Genomic DNA, 13,863 nt, shown 5'->3' on the forward strand with positions numbered 1-13,863 from the left:
TGCAATAAATACACATGGGGCTAGTACAATATTTTCATACATAATCAATAATATTTACCACCAGCCCCCACATTCTTGTGCAAATAAAAGTGTGAGTTCAGTAAGGACAGCATGGCCTGAGGATTGCAGATAAGTGCACTTTAAATCACTTGTTTCCATTAAATAGGGACACTGCATCTTTAAATAGTCCTTCCCCTTGTACAAGCCTGGAGTAATGTGTGGCGACCACTCAATCAACCTTGAAACGGCACTTTCCGCCCCCGCCCGCGCTGATTGGCCCGGAAGGTATCAGTGTGCGCACTGATTGGAGGAAAGACCTGTCGGTCAAGGCGCTCTGTGTCCTCCTCAGTTGGGGTAGGTTGCGCTTTCAGCAAACCCATTCTGGACAGCTCCGGCTGCCTAAACAGAAGACGTAAGAGGAGGAGAGGGCTAGGACATGGCCAGGAGCAGCACTGGCCCGTCTGATAGAGCTCGCTGAGCAGCACACTCACACTCCTTCCCCTGCCCCCAACCTGCACTCAGCACTGCACTCCGACACCCACTCACCCTGACACCCACTCACCCTCTAAGAAACCCAGAGGCCTTAAAACTGACCCACACCCACCCATGGACTGAATGAAGACCGCCTATAACGCCTTTAGATGCCTAACCAAAGATCTGGATGCTTGCACCATGAACCCAGAGATGACAATGGACAGTATTGGCAGTTTGCATGGTGGAAACAGCCATGAGCAGGATCTGATGAGCAGCCACAGCCCTCACCATCACCGGAGGCTTCACCAGGACCTCACTGTCCCATCATCCAGGTCAGCAATGGTGTCCAGCATGGCTTCCATCCTGGATGGGGCTGGGGAGTACCGGCCAGAGCTGTCCATTCCTCTGCACCATGCCATGAGCATGCCCTGTGACTCCTCACCACCTGGGATGGGCATGAGCAGCACCTACACCACCTTAACGCCTCTCCAGCCTTTGCCCCCAATCTCTACAGTGTCGGATAAATTCCATCACCCTCATCACCATCCTCATCACCACCACCATCATCAGAGGCTATCAGGCAATGTCAGTGGTAGCTTCACCCTCATGAGAGATGACAGAGGCATCCCAGCAATGAACAACCTGTACAGCCCCTACAAGGACATGACTGGCATGGGGCAAAGCCTATCCCCGCTTACTGGTGCCCACCTGGGGAATGGTTTGGGGTCCATTCACAACACTCAACAGACTCTCCACAACTATGGACCACCTGGCCATGAGAAAATGCTCAGTCCAAACTTTGATGCCCATACTGCCATGCTGGCAAGAGGGGAGCAACACCTCTCCAGGGGCCTGGGCACTCCGCCATCTGCCATGATGTCCCACATTAATGGGATGCACCACACCGGCCATGCTCAATCTCATGGGCCCGTGTTGACTTCCAGCCGTGACAGGCCGCCCTCCTCCTCTGGATCACAACTCAGTAACTCTGGACAATTAGAAGAAATTAATACCAAAGAAGTGGCTCAAAGAATCACTGCAGAGCTGAAAAGGTACAGCATCCCCCAGGCTATCTTTGCCCAGAGGGTTCTGTGTAGGTCACAGGGTACCCTATCAGATCTGCTAAGGAACCCTAAACCTTGGAGTAAACTGAAATCTGGGAGGGAGACTTTTAGAAGAATGTGGAAATGGCTGCAGGAGCCTGAGTTCCAGAGGATGTCAGCTCTCAGGCTTGCAGGTGAGTTGTAAAGATGCAGTGCCCCTAAACCTTCACCCCCAAATACTGTGCCCAGTGCCCAGACCATGGCGGCAAGGGTGCGCCTAAACCTTCACCCCCAAATACTGTGCCCAGTGCCCAGACCATGGCGGCAAGGGTGCGCCTGAACCTTCACCCCCAAATACTGTGCCCAGTGCCCAGACCATGACGGCAATGGTGCCCCTAAACCTTCACCCACAAATACTGTGTCCAGTGCCCAGACCATGGCGGCAAGGGTGCGCCTAAACCTTCACCCAGAAATACTGTGTCCAGTGCCCAGACCATGGCGGCAAGGGTGCGCCTAAACCTTCACCCCCAAATACTGTGCCCAGTGCCCAGACCATGGCGGCAAGGGTGCCCCTAAACCTTCACCCCCAAACACTGTGCCCAGACCATGGCGGCAAGGGTGCCCCTAAACCTTCACCCCCAAATACTGTGCCCAAGTGCCCAGACCATGACGGCAATGGTGCCCCTAAACCTTAACCCCCCAGTGCCCAGACCATGGCGCCAATGGTGCCCCTAAACCTTAGTGCCCAGTGCCCAGACCATGGCGGCAATGGTGGCTCAGTCCCCGCTACACTCAAGCTTGCAAAGCTATGGTCATTCATGCCATATAACGCCCCTATACAATAGCTTGTGATGTAGAGTAGAACCTAGGCTACCCAATGTGGCCTCCAAGTTTTGCAATCTTATAATACGCTACTGAACATGCTATATTTTTATTTTCCTAATTCCGCATTTTATTTGCTTGTTATACAGTTGGAAAATAGGAAAAAAAAAATCTCAGGGCTTCAATTGATTTTAGATCCCCCCTTAACATTGTTCATGTGAATTGTGTGTTTTTGTGCACCCTCTAGTGGTCAGTAGGTGAGCTGCACCTGTCTATTGTTCTGGACTGTTGTATATAAAAAACAAATAAAAGAAAACATACAAAGCAGATACAAATATTATGTGTTACTCTGTTGGAAGAAACAATATTTGATAAATATTGAGCTGCAATAGAACAATTTCTTCTCCAAGCAATGCACATGCATGGGCTAATCTGCATATTGGGAGATTTTGACATATAGATATATATATATATATATAGGTGTTAACACATTTTAAGTGTTAGTGTAAAAAAGATTTTGCATTGTGAACGGCTTCTATGGGGGAACAAAAGAGCAGTATAGAACAATGCACGGCGACTCCAGAACAATGCACTATGACATCCATAGACAATGTCATAACCTCGTAAATACGATTGCAGCAAAGTATTCCTAGAAACTATCCCCCCATGTCCTCGTGCGTTCCTCTAACCCTTCAGAGCCGTCTGCCTCCCGTATAATGATAGTCATCGGTTATTGATTAAATAAAAATACACCGGATCAATGGGATTATTTTTAGCTGCAGTCGGGATTCGGTAATTTGTAGATGCAGCTTCTATGTCACAGTCCTGCATGTAATAATGACCTTTATACAAGGCTATGGCATGCAGGGCTGGCGGGGTCCTCTTGTCTGTAATATACTTGTGGCTGGCATTCTCCAGCTCTGCACTTGACAATTAAACTCACAGTGTTTGTCCTTTTCCACTTAATTACAAGCCTGTAAAAAAAAAAAAAAAAGAGGCCTCTGCTAGACAAGGGGACGAGCCCCCGCTGCATGCAGGTCACGTATAGAGTCGCCACACTATAGGGGCTTGTTATCTGCCAGTGATATTAATCATGGTTTGCAAAGTGCTGCTGATAATATAATAGCTACTAACAAAACCCCTCCAAAACCATTCTTTATAGAATCATCCCCAATATCTAGACATATCCCTAATTCATGGAGGTATCCACAGTACATAGGAGAGATTACCAGAAAATGTAAATATTCCCAGTATAGAAAGGTGCTAGGTGGCAGTATGGAATGATCCTCTATCTACAGAGCCCAGAAGCACCCACAGTACATGGACTTATTACTAGTAAGTGGAAGTGTGCACACTATAGGGAGGTATTCCTATTAAATGGAAGTATCCCCATTGATTAAAGATATATTAATAAACACAAGCATCCCCAGTATAGAAGGTGCTAGGGGGCATTATGGAATGATCCTCTATCTACAGAGCCCAGAAGCACCCACAGTACATGGACTTATTACTAGTAAGTGGAAGTGTGCGCACTATAGGGAGGTATTCCTAGTAAATGGAGGTATCCCCATTGCTTAGCGATATTGCTAATAAACACAAGCATCCCCAGTATAGAAAGGTGCTAGGTGGCATTATGGAATGATCCTCTATCTACAGAGCTCAAAAACACCCACAGTACATGGACTTATTACTAGTAAGTGGAAGTATGCGCACTATAGGGAGGTATTCCTATTAAATGGAAGTATCCCCATTGATTAAAGATATATTAATAAATACAAGCATCCCCAGTATAGAAGGTGCTAGGGGGCATTATGGAATGATCCTCTATCTACAGAGCCCAGAAGCACCCACAGTACCTGGACTTATTACTAGTAAGTGGAAGTATGCACAATATAGGGAGGTATTCCTAGTAAATGGAGGTATCCCCATTGTCTAGACATATTATGAATAAATACAAGCATCCCCAGTATAGAAAGGTGCTAGGTGGCAGTATGGAATGATCCTCTATCTACAGAGCTCAAAAACACCCACAGTACATGGACTTATTACTAGTAAGTGGAAGTATGCGCACTATAGGGAGGTATTCCTATTAAATGGAAGTATCCCCATTGATTAAAGATATATTAATAAATACAAGCATCCCCAGTATAGAAGGTGCTAGGGGGCAGTATGGAATGATCCTCTATCTACAGAGCTCAAAAACACCCACAGTACCTGGACTTATTACTAGTAAGTGGAAGTATGCACAATATAGGGAGGTATTCCTAGTAAATGGAGGTATCCCCATTGTCTAGACATATTATGAATAAATACAAGCATCCCCAGTATAGAAAGGTGCTAGGTGGCAGTATGGAATGATCCTCTATCTACAGAGCTCAAAAACACCCACAGTACATGGACTTATTACTAGTAAGTGGAAGTATGCGCACTATAGGGAGGTATTCCTATTAAATGGAAGTATCCCCATTGATTAAAGATATATTAATAAATACAAGCATCCCCAGTATAGAAGGTGCTAGGGGGCATTATGGAATGATCCTCTATCTACAGAGCTCAAAAACACCCACAGTACCTGGACTTATTACTAGTAAGTGGAAGTATGCACAATATAGGGAGGTATTCCTAGTAAATGGAGGTATCCCCATTGTCTAGACATATGAATAAATACAAGCATCCCCAGTATAGAAAGGTGCTAGGTGGCAGTATGGAATGATCCTCTGTCTACAGAGCCCAGAAGCACCCACGTTACATGGACACTAGTAAATGGAAGTGTGCACACTATAGGGAGGTATTCCTAGTAAATGGAGGTATCCCCATTGCTTAGAGATATTACTACTAAGCACAAGCATCCCCAGATCATTGATGAATTGCTAAACCCAGTGCAGAGATCCATACGAGGGGCATCCTTGGTAATAGAAGTAATGCAAATATTCCCAGTATATAGACATATTGCTGGGACATAGAAGTATCCCAGATAATATTGGTGTTACTAGTAATTAGAAGCAGATCCAATGCATAAAGTAAGTACTAGTAAATGGCAGTACTCCCAGTACATGCAGGTATTACTACTAAGTGGCAGAGGTGGTGCTGGTAAATGGAAATATCCTCCGTACACAATTAGCCCCAAAATGTAGAATTCCCAGTATCTGGTGACATTATTAGTATTATTAGTAAACAGAGGTATCCCCAGTGCATATAGGAATTTCTAATAAATGTAAGGATCCCCAATTCATAGAGTTAGAACTTGTAAAGAGAAGTATTTTGGGAGCATAGGTATTACCAATAAATGTAAGTATCCCCAGTACATGGAGGAGTGATTAGAAAATATAAATCTGCCCAGAAATAAAGGGATTGATTGTAAACTGAGGTATCCTGAGAAATGGAGGTATTACTAGTAAATGGAAGTATCCCCAGTGATGGAGGTATTACTAGCAAACGTAAGTATTCCCAGTGATGGAGGTATTACTAGTAAATGGAAGTATCCCCAGTGATGGAGGTATTACTAGCAAACGTAAGTATTCCCAGTGATGGAGGTATTACTAGCAAACGTAAGTATTCCCAGTGTATAGAGGTATTTGTAGTAAATGTAGGTTTCCCCAGTACATAGAGATATTACTAGTAAATGTAGGTATCCCCAGTACATAGAGGTATTAGTAGTAAATGTAGGTATCCCCAGTACATAGAGATACTACTAGTAAATGTAGGTATCCCCAGTACATAGAGATACTACTAGTAAATGTAGGTATCCCCAGTACATAGAGGTATTAGTAGTAAATGTAGGTATCCCCAGTACATAGAGATACTACTAGTAAATGTAGGTATCCCCAGTACATAGAGATACTACTAGTAAATGTAGGTATCCCCAGTACATAGAGGTATTAGTAGTAAATGTAGGTATCCCCAGTACATAGAGGTATTAGTAGTAAATGTAGGTATCCCCAGTATATAGAGGTATTAGTAGTAAATGTAGGTATCCCCAGTATATAGAGGTATTAGTAGTAAATGTAGGTATCCCCAGTATATAGAGGTATTAGTAGTAAATGTAGGTATCCAAAATACATAGCGGTATTAGTAGTAAATGTAGGTATCCCCAGTACATAGTGGTATTAGTAGTAAATGTAGGTATCCCCAGTACATAGCGGTATTAGTAGTAAATGTAGGTATCCCCAGTATATTGAGGTATTAGTAGTAAATGTAGGTATCCCCAGTACATAGCGGTATTAGTAGTAAATGTAGGTATCCCCAGTATATAGAGGTATTAGTAGTAAATGTAGGTATCCCCAGTACATAGCGGTATTAGTAGTAAATGTAGGTATCCCCAGTACATAGATGTATTAGTAGTAAATGTAGGTATCCCCAGTACATAGAGATATTACTAGTAAATGTAGGTATCCCCAGTACATAGAGGTATTAGTAGTAAATGTAGGTATCCCCAGTACATAGCGGTATTAGTAGTAAATGTAGGTATCCCCAGTACATAGATGTATTAGTAGTAAATGTAGGTATCCCCAGTACATAGAGATATTACTAGTAAATGTAGGTATCCCCAGTACATAGAGGTATTAGTAGTAAATGTAGGTATCCCCAGTACATAGCGGTATTAGTAGTAAATGTAGGTATCCCCAGTATATAGAGGTATTAGTAGTAAATGTAGGTATCCCCAGTTCATAGCGGTATTAGTAGTAAATGTAGGTATCCCCAGTACATAGAGGTATTAGTAGTAAATGTAGGTATCCCCAGTACATAGCAGTATTAGTAGTAAATGTAGGTATCCCCAGTTCATAGCGGTATTAGTAGTAAATGTAGGTATCCCCAGTACATAGCGGTATTAGTAGTAAATGTAGGTATCCAAAGTACATAGCAGTATTAGTAGTAAATGTAGGTATTCCCAGTACATAGCAGTATTAGTAGTAAATGTAGGTATCCCCAGTTCATAGCGGTATTAGTAGTAAATGTAGGTATCCCCAGTATATAGAGGTATTAGTAGTAAATGTAGGTATCCCCAGTACATAGCAGTATTAGTAGTAAATGTAGGTATCCCCAGTTCATAGCGGTATTAGTAGTAAATGTAGGTATCCCCAGTACATAGCGGTATTAGTAGTAAATGTAGGTATCCCCAGTTCATAGCGGTATTAGTAGTAAATGTTGGTATCCAAAGTACATAGCGGTATTAGTAGTAAAATGTAGGTATCCCCAGTATATAGAGGTGTTAGTAGTAAATGTAGGTATCCCCAGTACATAGCGGTATTAGTAGTAAATGTAGGTATCCCCAGTACATAGAGATATTACTAGTAAATGTAGGTATCCTCAGTATATAGAGGTATTATTAGTAAATGTAGGTATATCCAGAATATAGAGGTATTCGTAGTAAATGTAGGTATCCCCAGTACATAGCGGTATTAGTAGTAAATATAGGTATACACAGTATATAGAGGTATTCGTAGTAAATGTAGGTATCCCCAGTACATAGAGGTGTTAGTAGTAAATGTAGGTATCCCCAGTACATAGAGGTGTTAGTAGTAAATGTAGGTATCCTCAGTACATAGAGGTGTTAGTAGTAAATGTAGGTATCCTCAGTACATAGAGGTGTTAGTAGTAAATGTAGGTATCCCCAGTACATAGAGGTGTTAGTAGTAAATGTAGGTATCCTCAGTACATAGCGGTATTCGTAGTAAATGTAAGTATATAGTTATTGCTTGTAAATGCTCCTCAGTGTTTAGCTGCATTACTACTGTAGTATATAGACGTATCCTCAATAATAGTATCATAGTATCATAGTATCATAGTTTTTAAGGTTGAAGGGAGACTCTAAGTCCATCTAGTTCAACCTGTAGCCTAACATGTTGATCCAGAGGAAGGCAAAAAAACCCCCAATGTGGCAAACAAGTTCCAATGGGGAAAAAATTTCCTTCCTGACTCTACATCCGGCAATCAGACTAGTTCCCTGGATCAATACCCTGTCATAAAATCTAATATACATAACTGGTAATATTACATTTTTCAAGAAAGGCGTCCAGGCTCTGCTTAAATGTTAGTAGTGAATCACTCATTACAACATCATGTGGCAGAGAGTTCCATAGTCTCACTGCTCGTACAGTAAAGAATCCTCGTCTGTGATTATAATTAAACCTTCTTTCCTCAAGACGTAGCGGATGCCCCCGTGTTCCAGTCGCAGGCCTAGGTGTAAAAAGATCTTTGGAAAGGTCTCTGTACTGTCCCCTCATATATTTATACATTGTGATTAGATCCCCCCTAAGCCTTCGTTTTTCCAAACTAAATAACCCCAAGTTTAATAACCTGTCTTGGTATTGCAGCCCCCCCATTCCTCTAATAATCTTGGTGGCTCTTCTCTGCACCCTCTCCAGTTCAGCTATGTCCTTCTTATATATCGGTGACCAGAATTGTACACAGTATTCTAAGTGTGGTCGCACTAGTGACTTGTACAGAGGTAGAACTATATTTTTTTCATGAACACTTATACCTCTTTTAATACATCCCATTATTTTATTAGCCCTGGCAGAAGCTGCCTGACACTGTCCACTAAAGTGAAGTTTACCATCCACCAATACACCCAAGTCTTTTTCTGTGTCTGTTTTACCCAGTGTTCTACAATTAAGTACATAATCATAAATGTTATTTCCTCTACCCAAGTGCATGACCTTACATTTATCTACATTAAACTTCAATTGCCACTTCTCAGCCCAATCCTCCAATTTACATAAATCTCCCTGTAATATAAAATTATCCTCCTCTGTATTGATTACCCTGCAGAGTTTAGTATCATCTGCAAATATTGAAATTCTACTCCGCATGCCCCCAACAAGGTCATTTATAAATATGTTGAAAAGAAGTGGGCCCAATACTGACCCCTGTGGTACCCCACTATGAACTGAGACCCAGTCCGAGTACGTACCATTAATAACCACCCTTTGTTTCCTATCACTTAGCCAGTTTTTAACCCAGTTACACATATTTTCCCCTATCCCCATTATTCTCATTTTATGTACCAACCTTTTGTGTGGCACCGTATCAAAAGCTTTTGAAAAGTCCATATACACAACATCCACTGCATTTCCCTGGTCCAGACTTGAACTTACCTCTTCATAGAAGCTGATCAAATTAATTTGACAGGATCGATCCCTCATAAACCCATGTTGATACTCTGTCATAAGGTTATTTTTCTTGAGATACTCCAATATAGCATCTCTCAAGAAACCCTCAAGGATTTTACCAACCGTAGAGGTTAAACTTACCGGCCTATAATTTCCCGGCTCAGTTTTTGTCCCCTTTTTGAATATTGGCACCACATTTGCTATGCGCCAGTCCTGCGGTACCGACCCTGTTATTAAGGGGCATTACTAGTATATACTAGGGGCATTACTAGTATATACTCCTCAGTACATAGAGATATTACTAGTATATACTCCTCAGTACATAGAGATATTACTAGTATATACTCCTCAGTACATAGAGATATTACTAGTATACACTCCTCAGTACATAGAGATATTACTAGTATATACTCCTCAGTACATAGAGATATTACTAGTATATACTCCTCAGTACATAGAGATATCACTAGTATATACTCCTCAGTACATAGAGATATCACTAGTATACACTCCTCAGTACATAGAGATATCACTAGTATATTCTCCTCAGTACATAGAGATATTACTAGTATACACTCCTCAGTACATAGGGATATTACTAGTATATTCTCCTCAGTACATAGAGATATCACTAGTATATTCTCCTCAGTACATAGAGATATTACTAGTATACACTCCTCAGTACATAGGGATATTACTAGTATATTCTCCTCAGTACATAGAGATATTACTAGTATATACTCCTCAGTACATAGAGATATCACTAGTATATTCTCCTCAGTACATAGAGATATCACTAGTATATACTCCTCAGTACATAGAGATATTACTAGTATACACTCCTCAGTACATAGGGATATTACTAGTATATACTCCTCAGTACATAGAGATATTACTAGTATATACTCCTCAGTACATAGAGATATTACTAGTATATACTCCTCAGTACATAGAGATATCACTAGTATATACTCCTCAGTACATAGAGATATCACTAGTATATACTCCTCAGTACATAGAGATATCACTAGTATATTCTCCTCAGTACATAGAGATATTACTAGTATATACTCCTCAGTACATAGATATTACTAGTATATACTCCTCAGTACATAGAGATATTACTAGTATATACTCCTCAGTACATAGAGATATTACTAGTATATACTCCTCAGTACATAGAGATATTACTAGTATATTCTCCTCAGTACATAGAGATATCACTAGTATATACTCCTCAGTACATAGAGATATTACTAGTATATACTCCTCAGTACATAGAGATATTACTAGTATATACTCCTCAGTACATAGAGATATTACTAGTATATACTCCTCAGTACATAGAGATATTACTAGTATATTCTCCTCAGTACATAGAGATATCACTAGTATATACTCCTCAGTACATAGAGATATTACTAGTATATACTCCTCAGTACATAGAGATATTACTAGTATATACTCCTCAGTACATAGAGATATCACTAGTATATACTCCTCAGTACATAGAGATATTACTAGTATATACTCCTCAGTACATAGAGATATTACTAGTATATTCTCCTCAGTACATAGAGATATCACTAGTATATACTCCTCAGTACATAGAGATATTACTAGTATATACTCCTCAGTACATAGAGATATTACTAGTATATACTCCTCAGTACATAGAGATATTACTAGTATATACTCCTCAGTACATAGAGATATTACTAGTATATACTCCTCAGTACATAGAGATATCACTAGTATATACTCCTCAGTACATAGAGATATCACTAGTATATACTCCTCAGTACATAGAGATATTACTAGTATATACTCCTCAGTACATAGAGATATTACTAGTATATACTCCTCAGTACATAGAGATATTACTAGTATACACTCCTCAGTACATAGGGATATTACTAGTATATACTCCTCAGTACATAGAGATATTACTAGTATATACTCCTCAGTACATAGAGATATCACTAGTATATACTCCTCAGTACATAGAGATATTACTAGTATATACTCCTCAGTACATAGAGATATTACTAGTATATACTCCTCAGTACATAGAGATATTACTAGTATATACTCCTCAGTACATAGAGATATTACTAGTATATACTCCTCAGTACATAGAGATATCACTAGTATATACTCCTCAGTACATAGAGATATCACTAGTATATACTCCTCAGTACATAGAGATATTACTAGTATATACTCCTCAGTACATAGAGATATTACTAGTATATGCTCCTCAGTACATAGAGATATTACTAGTATATACTCCTCAGTACATAGACATATCACTAGTATATACTATATATATATATTTATATATAAAAAAGGTTCTTCAGTCCATAGAAATATCCTCCGGGCCCTATATGCATGTGAGGTTCCCTCGTCGGCCCCCCTGACTCCAGTGCACAGACTGATGGAGGGGGCTATGGATGTTCCCGGGTCATGAAAGTGCTGTTGTAAATAGGAGGTGTCCCCATCTCTGGGAGCCACATGGACTACCTAGATTTCTGCAGAGTTCTTTATTTATACAGTATATTCCGATATTAGAATTTTATGGACTAAAATGCAAAATTTGCACAATTTTTGTCGTAGTGGAGCAGCAAGTTTATCCTCGGGTGCATCTATAAGGGGTTAATATAATAGTGTGATCACTGGTTAACCCTATGCTGTACTCGTCAGGCCATTGTACGGCCGCGTGTATGGATTTAGAGTATTGTGCGAATGAAGAGCCACAGGGTGAAGACACAAGCCGTTCCCATGAATTATTGATAGAAATCTCAGCTCTGTGGAGGAAGAACAGGGGTCATTTGCTTTGGGTTAAACAGGCAAAAATCTCGGAGTCTGGGGTCTTGTAGATGAGACGCTGTTGTCCTCTGCCCCCCGAGCTGAGGCGCGTCTAAGGTGAAGGAGCTAGGATCGCCCTCTACATCCAGCCGCGGTGATAAATCTCCTTTGTTCTTAGCTCTTCTATCTCCGGGAACGATCCTGGTTGGAAAATTAAAAAATAAGTGTAGGAACATCTACAGTAGGCGGCTTCTTCTAGGCCGTCACCGGCGCGGGGATTGATTTTTGCGGAATGAGGTGCTGCATATTTATTTGGTGTGGAGTGGGCTTGTTGCTGCTATATTATAATGACGGCCTTGTATCTCCTCATGTTCCTTTCCCAATACATTCCCATGATCATCCCCGCGCACGTAAGACAATTCGATCCAACCCAACTCCGCGTTTATTGATTTTGGAAGAGTCTCCTCCTGGCAGACCCTGAAGCCCACCCCTAAAACTTGTGCAATCCAAAATATAAGTTGAGGGGGGGAGTTAGGTGTTCAAGTGGTTGGTAGCGGTTTTTCTAACAAAAAAAAATTACAATGTAAAAATAATAATATCATAATTAAAAAATAACTAATTAAACTTTATATGCCATAATTATACATCTATAAAATACAAATTTATATTATTTTGTGCCTTATTGTGGTCATATAATAGTCCTGGAGGAGGGACAGAGAGGCATCTGCACCTGCGTAACTGCCATTTTTTTTCTTTTTAATATTTTTCAGTCATTTTCTTTTTCATTTTTTATTTTTTTTTGTAATTCAATTATTAATTTTATCTGCACCTTATTTTTGTTTTTGTTTTCAGTATTGAATATATCTATTTTTTTCCTACTAAATTTATTTATTTTACTTATTATATTTATTTATATATTTATTTATTTTTTTAACTGATGATTCTCATATATATTATTACCTATTCTTAACCTATTGATTCATACTATTGAAATTATGCATTGCTGTATATATTATGTATGTACATACATAAAATACATGAATATATATATATATATAATATTGTATGCCTAATAATTTACTATATGAAAACGTGTGTATATATATATATATATATATATATATATATATATGTATGTATGTATATATATGCATGTATATATTCCTAACAATTTACTATATGAAAACGTATGTACATGTTTTTATATATATATATATATATATATATATATATACATATACTGTATATCTATCTATATATTCAGCTATGTACATATGCACATTCCTAATAATTTATTATATGAATATATATATATATACATTTATATTTTTTTTTAATTTATATATATATATATATACTTATTTTTTTAATATATATATATATATATACACATATATGTATATTCCTAATAATTTACTATGTGAGAGTGTAACTGTACATAGCTATATATATATATATCTCCATATTGTATACATATATATATATATATATTGTTTGTATATATGTATATATATATATATCGTATATATATAAATGTAGTGTATAGTTTAACAAGAATAATTGCATCGCTACACACACAGGACATATATGAATCTAACTATATA

At 39.2% G+C, this 13,863-nt stretch overlaps 1 protein-coding gene across 1 annotated transcript in view; it reads left to right on the forward strand.

Moving 5' to 3' along the window:
• Positions 1-423: 423 nt before the first annotated feature.
• The window catches only part of ONECUT2 (one cut homeobox 2), a 94,885-nt gene continuing 81,445 nt past the window's right edge, over positions 424-13,863 (forward strand). Inside the window, exon 1 of the mRNA XM_075343353.1 lies at positions 424-1,711. Coding sequence (XP_075199468.1) covers positions 616-1,711 — 1,096 coding nt within the window. The 5' untranslated portion in view covers positions 424-615. The remainder of the gene's footprint in view (positions 1,712-13,863) is intronic.

Source organism: Anomaloglossus baeobatrachus, chromosome 1, assembly GCF_048569485.1.
Source record: "Anomaloglossus baeobatrachus isolate aAnoBae1 chromosome 1, aAnoBae1.hap1, whole genome shotgun sequence".
Classification (NCBI taxonomy): domain Eukaryota; kingdom Metazoa; phylum Chordata; class Amphibia; order Anura; family Aromobatidae; genus Anomaloglossus; species Anomaloglossus baeobatrachus.